At 38.5% G+C, this 19,892-nt stretch overlaps 1 protein-coding gene across 2 annotated transcripts in view; it reads left to right on the top strand.

The window, feature by feature from the left end:
* Window positions 1-19,892, top strand: part of ATF6 (activating transcription factor 6) — a 234,229-nt gene that overhangs the window by 59,316 nt on the left and 155,021 nt on the right. For both annotated transcript variants that reach the window (XM_086393780.1, XM_086393781.1), the window contains exon 10: window positions 18,130-18,261. In XM_086393780.1, the coding sequence (XP_086249906.1) occupies window positions 18,130-18,261 (132 nt within the window). The remainder of the gene's footprint in view (window positions 1-18,129; window positions 18,262-19,892) is intronic.

The following is a 19,892-nucleotide window of genomic DNA, read 5'->3' on the forward strand; positions in this document are numbered from 1 at the left end:
TAGACTTAGTCACTACATGTTGATTTAAAGGTTTAGTTTACCAGGAAGATATTATAATTCTAAATTAGTATGTTCCCAGTAATATTCCTTGTAAACAATTACTGACAGACCTACAGGATAAAATTGACCTTCTGCTGCCATAGTGGGAAATTTTAGCATACCTCTCTCAATAATTCATCGACCACATAGACAAGAAAATCTGCAAAGATACAGAAGATTTGATTATTGCCATTATTAAATTTGATCTGGTGGCCATATGTATATACAACTGCATCTGTCAATACAGTTTTTCCAACCATATGTGAAAGTGTTAAAAAATTAATTTGTACTAGGCCATAAGGGAAATATCAGCAAATTTCAAAAATTAACATATGGAATATATTCACTGTCGGCAATTAAGCTGGAAATCAATAATAAAAAAGATGAAACTTAGAACTTCTAAACCACTAAAAATTAAAAGGCACAGTTCTAAATAACCCATAGATCAAAGAAGAAGTCATAACAAAATTTGATATTAAATTAGATATTAAAATGCTGTTTATTAGACTTTGTAGGAAGCACTATGCTGTGTGGGAAAAACAAATTGCAGAAAAATATTTAAAATATGATTATATGAAGTTCAAATCAGGAAAACTGTACATTATGTATGCATGTGCATATATGGTATAGCTATAAAGAAAAGCAAGGGAATTGTTATTTTTAGATTTAAGAATTGGCATTGAGCAAATTGAACTCACCCCTAGGCTAGGCTAAGTATTTTTTTAATTAAAGGATAATTGCTTTCCAATGTTGTGTTGATATCTGCTGTACAAGAACCTGAATCAGCCATAAGTGTACATATTTCCCCTCCCTCTTGAACCTCCCGGCCCCACCCAGCCCACCGCTCTGGGTTGTCACAGAGCACCAGGTTAAGCTCCTGCATCTCACAGCAAGTTCTTGCTGGCTTTCCCTTGATGTGTGGTAATATATGTTTCAGGGCTACTCTTTCAGTTGGTCCCGCCCTCTCCTTCCTCTGCTGTGTCTCAGGTCTGTTCTCCTGGTCTGTGTCTCTCTTCCTGCCCTGTAAATATGTTCATGAGTACCATTTTTCTGGAGAAGGCAATGGCACCCCACTCCAGTATTCTTGCCTGGAAAATCCCATGGATGGAGGAGCCTGGTGGGCTGCAGCCCATGGGGTCGCGAAGAGTCGGACATCACTGAGCAACTTCACTTTCACTTTTCACTTTCATGCATTGGAGAAGGAAATGGCAACCCACTCCAGTGTTCTTGCCTGGAGAATCCCAGGGACAGGGGAGCCTGGTGGGCTGCCATCTATGGGGTGGCACAGAGTCCGACACGACTGAAGCGACTTAGCAGCAGTAGCAGTAGCAGCAGCAGCAGTACCATTTTTCTAGATTCCTTATGTATATGTGTGTTAATATATGATCTTTGTTTTTCTCTTTCTGACTTACTTCACTCTGTGTAACAGGCTCTCGGTTCACCCACCTAGGTTCAGCTGACACAAATTCATTCTTTCTTATGACTGAGCAATATCCTGTTGTGTGTATGTATCACAGCTTCTTGATCTGCTCATCTGTCAGTGGGTGTCTAGGTTGCTTCCGTGTCCTGGCTGTTGTCAGTAGTGCTGCAGTGAACACTGGGGGTACGTGTGTCTTTTTGAATAGTGGTTTCCTCAGGGTATATGCCCAGTAGTGGGATTGCCGGCTCATATGGTGGTTTTATTTCTAGTCTTCTAAGGAATCTCCACACTGTTCTCCATAGTGGCTGTATCAATTTACATTCCCACCAACACTGCAAGGGGGTTCCTTTGTCTGCACCTCCTCTCCAGCATTTATTGTTTGTAGGTTTTTGATAATGGCCATTCTGACCTGTGTGTGGTGATACCTCATTTTAGTTTTGATTTGCATTTCTCTGATAATGAATGATGTTAAGCAGCTTTTCGTGTGTTTATTATTGGAGAAGGAAATGGCAGCCCACTTCAGTGTTCTTGCCTGGAGAATCCCAGGGATGGGGGAGCCTGGTGGGCTGCCGTCTATGGGGTCACACAGAATCGGACACGACTGAAGTGACTTAGCAGCAGCAGCATGTGTATATTGGCTATCTGTATATCTTCTTTGAGGAAATGTTTGTTTAGGTCTTCTGCCCATTTTTTGACTGGGTTGGGCTTAGTGTTTCTTTTTAGTGTTCCCATATTATCCTGTATATATATAATAGAATGTATCACGTTTTACTGATTATTTGTTGGTCTGTCTGTCATCACTGTTATTGACTCCTTGAGTCCTTTCAGCCATGCTGCATGGCTTTCAGAATCTTAGTTCCCCAAACAGGAATTGAACCTGGACTCCTGCAGTGAGAGCTTCAAATCCTGACCACTGGACTGCCAGGAAATTCCCTCCTTTTTTTTTTTAAAGAAATATACGTATATTCTCAGCATCTGTATTGTGCGTAGTACATTGTAGACACATGTTGCACTGAATTGTGAGGAAAGGTTTAATCATGGTGACAAAGTGGGAACGGTCTTCCAGGCAGAGGGAATATTCTGAATAAATGCTTGGAGAGGTGAAGGAAGATGGCTGTTACCTACAGTAAGCTGCAGTCAGGGATGGCTAGAGCTTACCTTGTTCTTATTTATTTTTATTATTAAAAAATTTTTTTTACCTTGCTTTTAGATTGTGTTTGACATATTGTAGCTACTTGATAAATATTTGTTGGATGACAGTTGAGTGACTAAGTGAAATGAATGATTGAATGTGAATGAACGTAGGTTATATGGTAGAGAATGGTAAGCAGTTAGGCTGAAAGGGTGGACTGTGTCCAGGTCACATAGGCCATCATGCTCACAATGAAGGAGAACAGCATAAACAGTGACTAATGCAAGGATGTGTCATAGCAAGTACCAAGTAACTGGTGTATGTTGTGAGTGTTGTACTGAGAAGAGGGAAATAGATGGAGATAATTATTGTAAAGAAAGACTTTTACAGAGGAGAGTAAAATTAAAAATTTATAAGGAGAGATAAACATTCCAAGGGAAATGTATGACGCCTGACAGTAACCAAAGTATAATATAAAAGGTTCCACGGAAGTGGAAAAGAAGTTATCCCCCTCTTATGTTGATATATGGCAAAACGAATACAATATTGTAAAGTTAAAAAATAAAATTAAAAAAAATAAAATAAAAATGGCAAAGAAATTTTTTTTAGCTAATTGATTTATTTTAATTGGAGGATAACTGCTTTCCAGTATTGTGGTTTTTGCGATACATTGACGTGAATCACCCACAGGTACACATGTGTCCCCCCCACTATGCTGAACCCTCAAATCCTGGGCCTCTTACAATTGACTCTGTTTTCTTTATTTTTTCTGATTGTACATTTTCTAAGATACTTTACTTCTCATATCTGTTTTCTTTATCTCATTACTACCACTTCCTGTACTATAAATGTAGTTTCATCTAATCATTTTTCATACGCTAAACCTTCTAACAGACACTGAGATTGGATAGGGTCTGGTATAATTGGTTATTATGTTTTAAATGTTATGAGGTTGAGGAAGAGATATTAATATTTTTGTTGTTAGGGAGAGGACTTGTCTTTAGGGTTCCCTCCTGTTGGGTCCCTACTTCCAAGGAGTAGTCAAAGATCATACCTGATGTTGTTCATACTGAAGACATAGTTTTTCATTGCTTCTCTATGCTGTGTTTCTATTTGACTCGGAAGTTTCATTGTTTTAAGTTTAACTTCATGACAGTTTCGACATTAGGTAAGTTTAACTTGCTCCTCACCCCAAGGGTTGGTGTAAATCTCAGAGTTATACAAATATTCAGGAAGTATAGTGAGGTGGGGAAAATGGGCAGTGTTCATTTTAGACACTTGTGAAAATACTTCTTCATGGAGGGAAGTTGAATTAATTTAAGAAATGAGGGGGAAATAAGGAAAGAGGGGAGGAAAATAGATAAATTTTGATAGAAAGAAAAGAGTTTCTAAAAGGTTCTGTTAGCAAATAAAGTTTAACCAGCAACAAATTGTGCTAAAAATACTTCCTTCTTTGTAAAACAAAGTGATTAAGAGCTAGTTGGAAAAACATCAGTCTGAATGCTACTTGTAGTTTGTTGTTTATTATTACCTTTATTATATTCTGAGTTTTCTTGACTCTTGAATGATGATAGGGCAACAGCTTTTATCATAGAAGTTTGTCTGATGTTTTGCTAATTTCCCTTTTCTCCTTAATAGTTTGGATGACTTTTTGTTAAATTCTCTCTATAGTGGTTTTCAACCTTGCCTGTACATAATCACTATGAAAATCTTAAAAAGACAGCTAACTGAGCCCTACCCCTAATGTATGGAATCTAATGAGATGGGTCTAAATCATTTCTTTTTAAATAAAGCATTTTTCTTTAGATAATCCTGAGGTGTGTCCAGGGTTGAAAACTACTGTGTATAATTTTATATTTCTTCCTTTCTATACATCGACCCCTATGGTGATTGTAAGCATGCTTACCCATTAAATTGGAAGATAATACATGTGAAAGAAATTTTTAAAAATCTCTGGATAGGCACTTGTATATTCCTAGGTTTGTTTTATATAATTGAGGAAATTTATGAACTTCTGTTTTGGAGAGAATAAGAGCCATGACAGAATCCTATAAGAGGAACTTCTTCCTGGCACATAGGACTGCAGTATATAGATTCCTTTGTTACTTCTTCCCCTTTCTACATATTTAAAAAGTCACTTTAACCATTTTCCTTTTCTGCAAATAATAAAGAAGCATCCTTAGGAGGTTTTAAATATACTAAGTCTTAACCCTGATGCTGGGAAAGATTGAAGACAAGAGGAGAAGGGGGTGACAGAGGATGAGATGGTTGGATGGCATCACAGACTCAATGGACTTGAGTTTGAGCAAGCTCCGGGAGATGGTGAAGGACAGAATGGTGTAGCCTGGCATGCTGTGGTCCATGGGGTCGCAAAGAGTTGGACATGACTTAGCGACTGAACAACAACAAAATTAGCAAGTGTTTGAAATTGATAATACTTTTCCTTTGTCCAGGGTTAGGTGCTGTCCTCTCATAAGAACCATAATCTTTACAGTTTAAGACATCAGACTTGGGTGAGGAAGGCAAATCATACTCCGTAGGGGCCAGCTGCTCTGTGGTTTCTTAAGAGACTATGTTATTAGGGAAAAGATCACCACAGAGAATACGGTATTGAATTTGAGTTGCCTGGAACTGGTTAGAAATAAAATGTCTCTAATTCCAGTATTCTCTGTTTGTCAGCTTTTCATTATTTTTATAGGAAGAGTTCTAACTTTCCTATATGAGATGAGCCTGTCTCCAAATCTGGCTTCAACTTTTCCCCTTATTCAGTTGCTGAGCACACTTTGCTGTATGATATCACTATTGGCTGTAGGTTAAAAGTTACTCTATAACTTATATGTCAGACTTCAAACCACCAAGTATACATGGTTTTGTTCAGCTAAACTTTAAAATGAAATCTAATTCAAGTTTTTGGCTAAAAGTACTTTCCACATTTATCAAAGTGACACATAAACTGAAGAAATACTATACATCTAAATACTAGGTGTTACTGACTCTGGGATTGCAGAGAGGTAGCAGACCTAACCGGAGAACGCAATGGCACCCCACTCCAGTACTCTTGCCTGGAAAATCCTATGGACGGAGGAGCCTGGTAGGCTGCAGCCCATGGGTTCGCTAAGAGTCGATTACGACTGAGCGACCTTACTTTCACTTTTCACTTTCATGCATTGGAGAAGGAAATGGCAACCCACTCCAGTGTTCTTGCCTGGGGAATCCCAGGGATGGTGGAGCCTGGTGGGCTGCTGTCTATGGGGTCACATAGAGTCGGACACGACTGAAGTGACTTAGCAGCAGCAGACCTAACTGGGGAAGGAAATGGCAACCCACTCCAGTATTCTTGCTTGGAGAATCCCATGGACAGAGGAGCCTAGTGGGCTACAGTCTGTGGGGTCGCAAAAAGTTAGATATGACTGAAGTGACTTAGCCAGCCAGCCAGGAGACCTAAGATTAGTTCTTTTCCCAAATGTCTAATTTATTCATGTTCTTCAAAAAAGAATCTGTGCAAAGTAATTGGTTCTCTTTTCTTCTAGTCCCTATAGGGTTTCACCCTTTGTTTAAAAAAATGACATAGAGTCTATCAACAGTGCAGAGTTTTGAGGGCATGGAAAATTCTATTGATGATTTTCTTTAGTTTTGGCTTTCTTGTGAGTTACATATAGAGAGACGAATAAGGAGTATTGCAATGGCTTTATAATGTATCACTTGGCTACCTTTCCCCTCAGACCTGACTCGTCATAGTGAAGGGAAAGCAGTTGAAATCAGAAAGGTACATTCTTTGCTAACTTCCTTTAATACCTTGAGTGAGTCAGTCACTGTGTCACTTTCAAAGATAAAAGGAGATCATGTGGTAACTTCTGCCGCTTCTATCTTGTGAGAGGGGGTCAGTGAGAGACTAGGGCAGATGCAAAAACTGTCAGAGTTTAAGTTGGTTACTTTGATATTTTCTTTAGTCTATAAATCTTAGTTTAATGTGAAACAAGGACCAGTAGCTGATTGTTTAAAATAGCTTTTTCAAACACCATTTTCAATACTGAGCTGTGCAAAACATAAATAATAGAGGGATACTTAGCTTTACTTTGTAATAAGTGAGGGTCTGGCTTAATATTAAGGTAGTATAAAATAACTTTGAAACTTTTGATTTTGCAAAATATATATGTAATTATTACATGTTGTTTCTAGGCAGTTTGCCTAGAAGTTTAATGTCTTATTTTCTCCAGATTTGACCTGTTCTGTCATTTCAGTAAACATTTGAAACTTATATTATAAGGTATATTCTACAGATGGTTTTTGGCTCAGATGTTAAAGTGTCTGCCTACAATGTGGGAGACCCAGGTTTGATCCCTGGGTTGGGAAGATCCTCTGGAGAAGGAAATGGCAACCCACTCTAGTACTCTTGCCTGGTAAATCCCATGGACGGAGGAGTGTGGTAGGCTACAGTCCATGGGGTCACAGAGAGTCAGACACGACTGAGCGACTTCACTTTCACTTCACGAATGGTTTTTAACTGAGTTATAGCTGGTGTAGCAAGAAGTGTGAGTGTGTGCTATGCATCTAGACTTCCTGGTGTCTGTGTGTCGTGAACATAAACTGGCACTGATATCTTATGTTACCAGTCAACTTATCACAACCCATGAACTCTGAGAAGCTACTACTGGGGAATCATGGATACTCTGTATGCTTTATGTGGCTTTCTGTCTGAACCCTTTTGGGCTTCCCTGTTGGCTCAGTGGTAAAGAATCCCCCTGCCAATACAGGAGACGTGAGTTTGATCCCTAGGTCAGGAAGATCCCCTGGAGAAGGAAATGGCAACCCATTCCAGTATTCTTGCCTGAGAAATCCCATGGACAGAAGGAGCCTGGCGGGCTACAGTTCATAAGGTCATAAAAGTGTCAGACACAACTTAGTGACTAAACAACAGCAACTCAACCCTTTTATTGGAATTCTCAATAAAGCAGCATTACTTACTTTAATTTTCCTTCCCCCCTTTTTTTGTATAATGTGAATTTGAAAATGAGAGATAAATGGAAATAAGATAGTTGGGAAAAAAGATGAGTACAAAAGTGAAGACAGTTTCAGAATAATCTGCCTGTTTGTTGATACCACCTGTGTTTGGTTGATAAAGGTAGCAGTTTTTTAAGTGTTTTGCTGTTGAGCTTTTATTTATCAAACATTTGCTGTGCAGCAAGTACTAATCTAAGCACTTTATATATTGAACTATAAGGTAAGTATTATTTTCTCCATTTTACATATGAGGAAACTGAAGTCATAGCTAACATTCGGCAGAGCTAGAATTCAGTTTGTATTTGGAGCCCTTGTGTTAATCATTAATAGAACAACAGCCATTTATGCAGAGAAAAAGATCCAATAATGTTACCCATTTCCCTAAAGCTTAAGATTGGATGTAAAAGGAGAAAATATTTATTTTATGGGTTGATGGGATTGATGGGACTATAACAGAAGAGATTGCACTGAAATTTATAGTCATTTAAGAAAGATTAGAGCATGCCTTTTTCAAGTGAGAGAATACAAAAGAGTTGTTCACACACAAACTTACTGTATTAAATATTGATTTATTGACTTCAGAAATTTAATAACTAGAGTGTATTAGTTATCAATTGCTGTGTAGCAAACCACCCCAAAACTTAAGAGCTTAAAACAACAACAGTCATTTACTTGGCTGAAACACCAGCAGTTTGGGAGGTGCTCACTAGAGACAGCAGTTGTTTGCTCCATGGAGTGTCAGCCGGGTTGACTCAGGGTGGAGGACCTGCTTGGAGATGGCTCACTCATCATAGCCAGCAGGTTGGTGCTGGCCTCAACCGGGACTGAGCCAGGGCTGTTGGCTAGGGGTCTCCTTCTTCCTTTAGCTGGACCACTCTGCAAGCTGCTTGGCCTTTCTCAGAGTCTAGTGACTAGATTCCAAGAATGAGCACTGCCTGTTAGAAGAGTGCTTGCTTTATAATTGTTCGTTGAATGGATGAAAGAATCTCAGGTTGTCTTCTTGCTCTTGCCGGCTTGCTTGGCAAACTGCCGCTGTACGTATGTGTTTCTTCTCCAGGTCTGGTAATCCGTGGTTCTGAGAACTACTATTTAGAGGAATTTTTTTTTTTTTTTTTTTTAATCTTGACTATTGATCTGTTGCTTCAAATTTCTGTTTCTAGTAAATTGCCCCCAGTTACTACAAGTCTGCAAAAATCATCTGCGAACCATTCAATAAACAGAGAAAAATAGCTTTTTTAAGATTTGGAGAACTCCCTTGAGAACTCCCTGTCTTTAGCCTCAGTTTCAATGAAAATTAACATAATTTCCTGTTCCTGCATCTGGAGATGGTATAATAATGAGTTCACCACCTGCTATTCTTGAGTTATGCCTTAGTTTTCTCTAAAATAAAGATCTGGATTTTTTCTCCTGGCAAGAGGCAGAATGTTACATAAAATAACATTTGTTACTTAAGAAAAAAAAAAAAAAAAAAGAAATGCCTCCTGTGGGTTAGGCATTGTCTTAGAACAAAATACACATACAGGGACATACAGATAGTAAACATAATAAGTAAAATGATAGAAAAAAGGAATAAAATATAGTAGGGTAAACAGTTTTACAAGTGTGAGGGTGGTTATTGGAATTGTAGTTTTAAATAGTTGTCATTATAAAGTAGATATTTGAACCAAGGCTTAAAAGTGATAATTATCCATATGGATGTTTGGGGAAAGAGCATTCCAGGCAGAGGGAACAAAGGTGTTAGGGTGGGAGTGTGCCTTGCATGTTCCAGGAAAAGCAAGGGGGTTGGTGTGGTTGGACTAAAGTGAAGGAGGGGGAGAGTAGTAGGGGATGGGGCCAGAGAGGTTAGGTACAGGGAGGGAATAAACTTAGCGAGGCCTTGGTCATTTTAAAGATTTGGGCTTTTACCATGATACAGATGGGGAGCCATCTGAAGGTTTTGAGCAGCGGAGTGACATAGTCATCTGACCTAGATTTTAAAACAATCACTCCAGTTGCTATGTTGAGGATAGCCTGAACCTTGGCAGGCAGGAAGACAAGCTGTGCCACTAACTGCTGTGTCATCTTCCTTTCTGATTTATAAGGCATGTTCTCATCCATCATATCATTTGAATCTTTGAAAACTGCTGTGAAGAGAGGAATTGGAGGCTCAGAGAAGTTAACCAACTTTCCCAGAATGACTCGGGGAGTCTCAGAGCCACATGTTGAATGCACATCTCTTGATTCCAAATTTTGTGTTCTTTCCACTATTCCACATTAAAACCTAAGGATCTTCCCGCTCTTTCCAAATCCTAAAGTGATTTCAGTTTTTCATATGCAGTGTTCAGGGAGAGCAATAGCAGCAAATGGGTTTCTTTTGGGGATGGGAACTGTAAGATTCTTACCTGCTGAAATGGCTTGACTTTGAAATTGACCAGCTGGTACCATAAGGAAACAGGTTTGTGACGGGTAGTATAGATTTGGAGATGTGCCATTTTTTGTTGAGCTACTTGGTATGAAAATTGGGTATCTGAAATCATATCTTAATAATTAAGTTGGCTTCATAAGTGAAACAGTTGTTAGCTTTTAGAATTTCATAAATGAAAAAATAAAGTAACAGTTCTTATAATACTTTTTCCAGGCTTCTGGAGAAATTGAAGTTATTTATGTTTTATTAATCTGTGCTTTTCAGGCCCACTGACCCCCAGCATGAGCAGCGTTTGTCGGTGTAATGGTTATTCTGAGACTTAAAACTTGTAACTCTTGCAGGGTAGCTTGTTTCTGGTCACAGAGACATAGAGACTTCTGTTTTTTAAAATATTTATTAGTTTATTTGAAAATACTGAATAGAATGTGATTTAAGCTAATTATGAAAAGTGTGATTAGATCACCCTATTTATATCATGAACTATAACAGTTAATCATTATACTAATTCTTATTGTGACTGAGTCATCTCCTTGTGTTTTGGGAAATTTTTTTCCAAAATTAACAAAAAGAGACACTGAATGATGCAAAAACACTCATGCCAAGCATCTGAAAGTTCATATCAACAACAATTTTCTCGTACTCTTTTGTACGTTTGGCTGTTTTGGCTGTCAAATTCCTTCCTTCATATTTGTGTTGTCAAAGTTGTATGAAGACAGTCTTGTATTCTGCCAGTAAAATAAAGCTCCTTCATGTATTTCAAATATTAATAAAAACAAGGGAAATGTAAACTTACAGTTATTTAGATGGTTAGTTTCTGTAAGTCATTTCATAGTTTGAAGCATATATAGTTGTTTTGAGCTGAATTGGACAGTCAGCGTCTCTGTAATTTAGCTTAAGAGAAATTTCATTTTAAGACTTCAAAAAAATTTACAAGGACTTGGGGCTGAAGGACAACAACTACCAAAAATAAACAAGTGAAAAACTTTAAAAGCTTCTTTACAGAATTTCCTGATATATTGCCTTCAAAATACATTCAGGCCAAATGGATAGATAATAAAATTGAGACTCATAGACTGTTTGATGCTTTTTTATTTTTCTTCTTCTAGTCATTTTTAAAAATTTTATTTATTTTCATTGGAGGCTAATTACTTTACAGTATTGTGGTGGTTTTTTCATACATTGACATGAATCAGCCATGGGTGTACATGTGTCCACCCATCCTGGACCCCCCTCCCCCTCCCACCTCCTTCCCTCCCCCATCCCTCTGGGTTGTCCCGGAGCACTGGCTTTGAGTGCCCTGCTCCATGCATTGAACTTGCACTGGTCATCTATTCCGCATATGGTAATACACAGGTTTCAATGCTATTCTCTCAAATCATCCCACCCTCGCCTTCTCCCACATAGTCCAAAAGTTTGTTCTTTACATCTGAGTCTCTTTTGCTGTCTCACATATAGGGTCATTGTTACCGTCTTTCTAAATTCCATATATATGCGTTAATGTACTGTATTGGTGTTTCTCTTTCTGACTTACTTCACTCTGTGTAATAGACTCCAGTTTCATCCACCACATTGGAACTGACTCTTTTTTATAGCTGAGTAATATTGCATTGTGTATATGTACCACAACTGCCTTATCCATTCGTGTGCCAATGAACATCTAGGTTGCTTCAGTGTCCTAGCTATTATAAACAGTGCTGCAGTGAACATTGGGGTACATGTGTCTCTTTCCATTCTGGTTTCCTTGGTGTGTATGCCCAGCAGTGGGATTGCTGGGTCGTATGGCAGTTCTATTTCCAGTTTTTTAGGGAATCTCCACACTGTTCTCCATAGTGGCTGTACTAGTTTGCATTCCCATCAATAGTGTAAGAGGGTTCCCTTTTCTCCACACCCTCTCCAGAATTTATTGTTTGTAGACTTTTTGATGGTAGCCATTCTGACCGGCATGAGATGGTACCTCATTGTGGTTTTGATTTGCATTTCTCTGATAATGAGTGATGTTGAGCATCTTTTCATGTATTTGTTAGCCTGGATATTTATTTTTTGCCTCTTCTCTGTCTTACTTCCTTGTTAAAAATGCTTTGTTGACTCTGTGTAATGAAAGTGTTGTGAAGATCATGTTTGTGGAGTCCATTGAATGAGATCTGAGTGAGCCCTCAGGCTAAAAAAGGGTAAAATTATTAAAGTTGTTATGGTTAAACATATATTTGTCATTACACTCTGATAATCATTTTCTCATGTGGGCAGTGGGAATAATAGTGATCACTTATGAGCCAAACCAATCAACATTAAAACTGATTTCTAGCAAGTGTAGCTGCTAAGTGATTATGACTGCTAAGTGATTACAGTCCAATAACAGATGGAATAAACTGAACTGATAGTTAAATGCAAGGCATTTCCTTGTGACAGTTATAAATTGTGACTTGAAATCCCAGTTTTCATAGTGGTAGTAAAATCATCTAAAGAACAATAATCGGTAGAAGAACTCTTTGAAAACTCCCAAGTACTGATGGTTATGAACTATTAATAATTTACTTTAGGGACTTCCCTGGTGGTCCAGTAACAGGGGGCCCAGGTGTGATCCTTGGTTGGGGAACTAGATCCCGCATGCCGCAACTAAAGACTCCACATGCCGCAACAAGTATCAAAACCCCACATGCTGGAAGTAAGACCCAGTGCAGCAAAATAAATAAAATAAATATAAACCTCTAAAAAATAACTTACTCTATTAATCATCCATAAACCACATACATCGTTTTTGATTGTGTCCTTCCACAGCCATTTCATCTAACTGCCCCATCCTTTTCCCCACACTGTTCACTTTTGTTGGATTTATTGTGAAAAACATGTAACTTTTAGGGAATTGAGGTAGGAAAGATGTTATGAGAAACCAGATTAGTTTAAAATAGTGGTTCTCAAACATTGACGTGTATCATGTGGACAGCTAGTTAAAACACAGATTGTTAGGCACCACTTCCAGGGTTTCTGGGTGCGTAGGACTGCAATGGGACCTGAGAGTTTGCATTTCTAACCAGTTATCAGGTGATGCTAATGCTGCTGGTCTGGGTACTGCACTTTGTGAGGGTCACTGTGCTAGAGGAAGGTGCCTTCTGATCCAGAAGGACTAACTGTGTTCGTTGCTAGCTGACAGTAGGATTCAGGGAAGGAGAAATGTAAAAGCTACTCCCAGAAGCCATAACAGCCACTTTAACTTAGCACTTACCTGTGAGAGCCTCACAAACAGCTTTAAGATCCCTAGCCAGGAAATAGGTAAAGCAGAGGAACGGTCCTAGCCTTCTGCTGTTTTTCTGGCAGTGATAGTCACCAAGTAGTCTAGATGGGTAGGGGACAAACGTGATATCAGTTTCTAAAAGAAAGAAGGTAGATTTCTCCCATTATACCAGGGAATTTAACATTAATCACATGGAAGATGTTGATACAGAAAGGGACAGGATAACTGGGAACCAAAATTAAAACAAGAATAAAACATACCAGTTTTGTTTCTTTTATTGAATAAATTGCTAGACTTACTGCTACTGTGGCAGGCGAGGCCACCCCCGTAAGTAATCTAGCCTTGCAGTACTCTTAGTCTAGTCTCTCCCTTCTCTCTTTGCGATGGTCCCTTTCCCTCCGTGCTTATACATGCACATGTCCACCCATATACCTTCTCCTGCTTTACTTGGAATTTCTCAAGCAAATCATACTCTCCTGTGACTGTGTCCTTTTTCATATTAGTCTGCATGAAATGCCTTTTCTCACTCCCATCCTCCTTTTCTACCTGTTTATTTACTGCTTGTCATTTAAAGATAACTTCATGATCCTCTTGGTAAAGATCAAATGCCCTAGCTATATGCTTCTGTAACATTTGGCATTAACTGCTATTATGCTGCTAATCCCTCTATTATCTTGTATCTGTATCCACCCCCCCCAACATACACACACACAGAAACACTTATACACACTATATTTGGTTTTATCTTTGAGTCTTTAGTATCAAATATGATTCCTGGAACATAATAGGTGTCTAGAACATGTTGAATAAATGAGTGAGTCAATCAGTCATTCTGGGAAATGTCATCAACATAAGGCAGTGATGATGTTCTAATCCTGGACCCAAATCCTGGCTTCATTAATTACTCAGAGCATGTACATTTCTGACACCAATTCCAATGTGTGTTTTTCCACACCACCAAACAGTTCTCCTAAGGATTCTGATTATCCAGTTCCAAAGTATGGAGAGATTTTCCCCGTACCAACAAGCACAGACACCAGCTGGGTGTCCTACAATTCAGCTTAATTCTGATACAGCCAGTGTGGAGACAAGGTCAGATTCCACAGATTAGGGGCTCAGTCCTACAAGAGTTACCCTCTCCCGCTTCAGACATCAACTGCAGATCCAGGTTGTCACCTGTGCTTCTGGCCAGCCAGCTATAGAGCAGAGGATCCCACAATCCTCAGGTTCCTGTTTGTTTGCTGGAGTGGCTCACAGAAGTCAGAGAAACATTTTGCTTACTAGAATACCAGTTTATCATTAAAGGATATAACTCCGGAACAGCCAGGTAGAAGAGCTGCATGGGGCAAGGTATGGGGGAATGGACAGGGAGCTTCCATGACCTCTTCAAGCTCACCACTGGCTCTGAATGTTCACCAACCCAGATGCTCCCTGAATCCCTTCGTTTTGGGTTTTTATGGAGGCTTCATGACAGAGACATGGTTGATTAAGTCATTTGGCCATTGGTGATTGAACCTAATCTCTAGCCCCTTTCCCTCTCCTGGAGGTGGGGGTCCGAGTTGGAACTGAAAGTTCAAACTCTGTATTCTATGACTGATTCCTCTGGGGACTAACCCCCATCCTTAGGCAACCCAAGGGCCTTCCAGAGTCACCTCATTAACATAGCATATGGCACCTTTATGGGTCTCATCACTTGGGAAATTCGCAAGGATGTTAGGAACTCTGGGCCAGAAAAATGTTGCCACCAAATATGTATTTCTTTTTATAAATCACCATATCACAGCATGACCTTCTGCAAACTTTAAACTCTTTTGAGCCTCAACTTTCTTTGAGCTTTGATTCCTTAGTACATAGAAGGTGCTCAGAAAATGGTAGCTGCTGTTATACTGCATTTGCATCTTAGGAGAATGTTTAACAGTCTTGTAATATCCCTATGGTCAAGACAGGGATTTTGGACTAGGAGATATTATGATTAATTCATAAGTGTTTTACTTATGTTTTTACAAACTTAGAAGGTGCTGCCTGGGAGCATGCTCCAGGGCTTAATTTCTTTTCTTTTTGATATCTTAACAACAGCTTAGCTGAGGATGTTGGTGGCATGTTGTTCCTTGCTTTGAAGGAGAATTTCTGTTGTTAATTAGGATCTGAAAAGTCCTTGAATGATATTTTAAAGGGAATTAACGTAAATTACTCAACGGGATCACAAAGCTCAGTTATGTAAATTCTAAATTGGAAGTGGGAGAAGAAGGGAAGGGAAGGGAGGGTAATAGTCCAGTTTGTAAGAAGAGTTGGAATTTTAATTAAACCAACTTCAATATAGAGTCTGATGTAACTGCCAAAAAAGCCTGTGTGATATTAGGCTGCATTGGTGGAAGAATAATATTTAGAACATGGGAAGGAATTACCCTGTTCCGTCCTGTAGTGGTCATACCACCTGAGAAGTACTGTGGCCAGTTCTGGACATCATCTCTGAGAAGCATATTGAGGGGGGAGTGACCACATACGCTGAAGGAACCTAAGACTGTACTGTAAAGAGGAACATGTGGAAGAAACTACAGCCATGAAAAAGAAAGCCTGAAGTGAGGGCTGAGGGGTGTTAGGTTTCTTTGGATATTGGAAGAAGGCTTGCTTATTAGGTATGTACTGAATACAGAGTCCAGAATTTGTACCAAGACTAGTGGTACTAGTTGAAACATTTTTAGTTAAAAAAAAAAAAAGCGACCCTATTGAAGTGAATTGCAGGGAGGGACACCCAGAATTTGCTCCTCTCCCAAACCCTGTTCCTTCCTAGGAGCTTTTAGCTCAACACTATCCAGTAGAAATAAAATGTGAGTGGGGTTCAGACCCAATTCTTAAATAGTTAGAGTGGTAGAGTTTCTCCTAGTCATTGGTGAGATTGACGGAGTACATCCACCAAACAGGAATGTTATTATGTGGATATTTCACAATTGCAATGGAGAGGTAGGTTGATAGGAGGTGAATAATTCTGTAAACTGGGGTAAGTTCTTTTTAAAAAAATAATTTCATTTATTTGTTTATTTTCGGCTGTGCTGGGTCTCTTGCCGGGCGGGCTTTTCTCTAGTTGCTGAGAGCGGAGGCTGCTCTCTAGCTGCGGCGCACGGGCTTCTCGTTGTGACGGCGTGTCTCGTTGTGGAGCACGGGCTCTCGGGTGCCTGGGCTTCGGTTCCTGGGCTCAGTAGTTGTGGTGCCTGGGCCTAGTTGCTCTGCAGCATGTGGGATGTTCGCAGATCAGGGCTTGAACCTGTGTCTCCTGCGTAGCAGGTGGATTCTTTACCACCGAGCCACCAGGGAAGTCCTGAGGGGGAAGTGTTTACCTTTGATTTTGTTTAGGCTTACTTTCCTAGGTAGACGTTTTGGCATCACCCTTGAAAGGATTAAAAAGTAAACCCTTTTCCAAAATGTAAGGTTTGAAAAGAAAAAACACATTCTACAGTTATCATCACACTCTTCATTTGGCTTCCCTACAAAATTGTTTTTGTTTACTGCTTATCTCATGTTTTCTAAAATACTCACCAGGCTAAGTGTTCATAAGTTTAGTGGGGTATTCCACAGCCTTTTATCTCATTTGTAGCAGGGTTTATACTGTTCCTGACTACTCAGGTGAACATTCTTTCTGAAAGATACAGTTGTAACAAAATGGAGCCTCAGTTGTAGCAAAATTAGATTTTACACCATGACCATCATTAGATGGTAACCCCTGAAGAGTCTGTAGTGTGCCCGCGCGCCACAGCACATCCTGTGAGAAACACTGGATGATGGTGACTCCAGGAAGGAAGGATTGCAGAGAATGGGGAATATAGCAAGGCATCAGGAAGAGACTCTACAGTGATGTGCATGCTTTTCCTTCCACCTAACATCCCTTTCTCCAAATCTGGAGGCAAAGTACTCCACCTGAAAGAACTCCTTTTCTCTTAGAATCTCGGGGCCCTTAACTGTGACCCTCTCATCAGCCTTATTTCCTTCCTACGCTTCATCCCTCTAAATAGAATCTGGTATCCCTTCTTTTGTGCTTCCCTAGGGAAATTCCCTTTGTGTTGAATTTCAGGAAGGTTTTGACTAGTATAAGTTATATATGTGGCACTGTAAAATTAAACACACCAGATATATCGATGAGCCAGATTTCTAAGCCCTTGGTTAGTTAGTTGAAAGTGTTAAATAACTATTGCAATAATATATATCTATGTTTGCCCCAGATACATACAAAAAGATTTAGGAAGAGTGAAGAGAAAGGAGTAAATCAACATTTAAAAAATTTCTGTTAACTTTATTTGATAGCCTGCCTTCTGGGATGGTGAAAATCTAGTAAATTTGATTGTTGATAAAGAGAATAATTCCCGTTTTATTTGAAGTATTTCTTCTTTGAAAACATCAATCTGAAGCATCGAGGAAGACTTCTTATTCTAGTTATTATCTGAGTTTGGAATTTGTTTATATGTACATTGGACCTATTTTTACTTTATATATATGTGTATATTCACATGCTAAGTCACTCAGTTGTGTCCAACTCTTTTCGACCCCATGGAGTGTACCCCCCAGGCTCCTTTGTCCATGGAATTCTCCAGGCAAGAATACTGGAGTGGGTTGCCATGTCCTTCTCCAGGGATATATTCATAGTTTAAAGCATATAGAATACTGACTTTTTAAAACAGTTTATAAATAATGTACTCCTATAGTTAGAAAAATTATTTTCAAAATTGTTTTTCATGTATGTATAGGATGCCAAGCTAGGGATTTGACCATATCAGTAAGCTGTTTTGACTTACCTCTATACCTAGTATTCTTGCTGTGTGTACAGAATTCTGATTTGCTTCAGAGCTACACGTAGCATGTGTATGTATGACAAATTTTTCTTCAATTATTTGCTAACATTTTAACATTTTCAGCATGTTGGAACAAGATTCCAAGAGAATGAATCCTAGTGTGAACCCTACAAATCAAAGGAGGCATCTTCTAGGATTTTCTGCTAAAGAGGAGCAAGACACATCAGATGACATCATCCAGAAAAACAGCTACAGGTTAGATTTATATCTAAATTGTTTATATACAATTTCAACTAGTAGAGCAAACAAGTTACAAGGATGTTCATAAATTTTACCAAGATCAGTTCTAAGGGTAAATTTCCTTTTTAAAAACTGTCCCAGTTTTAGAATTCTTGTAGAGCTGGGACCTTAAAATCTCGGTTTGTGTGTACTACTATATGCGTTGAAACACATACATTATATATTACACATGGTATATTGTTTGTAGTGCTTTAGTATAGTTATTTTACTGTCATATGTTTATATATATAGTGTAATATTTGTTACTGTATCATCTGTGATGGATATGATTTGGTGGAATGATATGGCTGAATCCATTTGCAGTTATTAGATAAAATCATTTATACTTGTTTATTGTGATTTTTATTGAATCTCTTTTTCTTGTTATAATTTAATTCTGTCTTCATAAATTTCCATATAGCTTGGAAGTAGTAAAGACAACTGTATGAAAATATAATTTTTACCTATGGCAAGTAGAAGAAGGTTATAGTGGCCCTTTTCAAAAATGTTTTTGATAAACATTTCCGTGTGATTTATAATTTTTATTAGAGTCAAGTGGAGCTAGGTCCTTGAATTACAAGGCAAAGGGAGGTTATAGTGTGTCAACCATGGCACAGAATAATGCTTGAAAATCATTAAAGATTTGATTACTCTTAACTCTCTAAGGTTTCACAGGCCAAAGGCCATAGGGGAATCATTCTTCTGATTTTTACTCTGTTACACCCATACCACTTAATGAGAGTATTACCATAGTCCTTCAGGCTTGTCTTCATTCAGTCTTCGTGGAAAAAAACGCTAGTATTCACTTTTTTTAAGAATCTTCAGTGTGCAAAATACTGCGCTAAATATGGCAGATGATCCAAAGAATTCTATGGTAGTAACTGTAATGCAACATAGAATGTGATAGATGTTGGAAAACCTAACATTTCCTGCCTTTTTTTTACATGCCCAAATTAGCCATACTTCTGAAATACTGATCTTAGTGATTGTATAAGTCTCCCTGAACATTACTGGAGTTTAATAGTAATAGTATTTTTAATTTGCTAAATAATTTTTCCAAGTTAGCCCTGCATATGCTGTAATTTTGAGTTCTGTTGTTGTCTATGTAAGATCCAGCAAAAGTTACATTTTTCATAGATAGCCTTTGGATTTATGAGAGTTGAGAGTACGCCACTTATGTTTTATAGCTTGTTGCTAAAATAGAATGGAATTAGACACCTGAAATTACTGTTCAGGTAAGCGTTATAAAAATATTTTGTATTTTTCACAAACTACAATAAATAAAAGCTTTCAGTTACTTGTCCATGTTAGAGTAAGATAATATGGTGGTTCGTGGAAAGCACAGTCCTTTGATCGTATTAGCTCTAACTAGAGGTCTGAATGACTTTTAGGCTGTAATTTATCAGCTTTCAAAATAATTCATGAAGTGCAAGCCATCTCTCTGTCCTTGACCCAGAGCCTCCACTGGTCTTAATAAAAAATGGAAATGATTATTGATTCTTGGTTGTATGCAAGTCTCTATCGAAATACCTAAGATTATTATTAAGCCATTTGGTAGATTTAGGTGTTCGCCCATTAATTTGATATTCTTTCTTTTATTATTTTAT

The sequence above is a fragment of the Bos grunniens genome, chromosome 3 (genome assembly GCF_055505025.1).
Source record: "Bos grunniens cultivar Pamir isolate PY7600 chromosome 3, Bosgru_T2T1.0, whole genome shotgun sequence".
Lineage (NCBI taxonomy): Eukaryota > Metazoa > Chordata > Mammalia > Artiodactyla > Bovidae > Bos > Bos grunniens.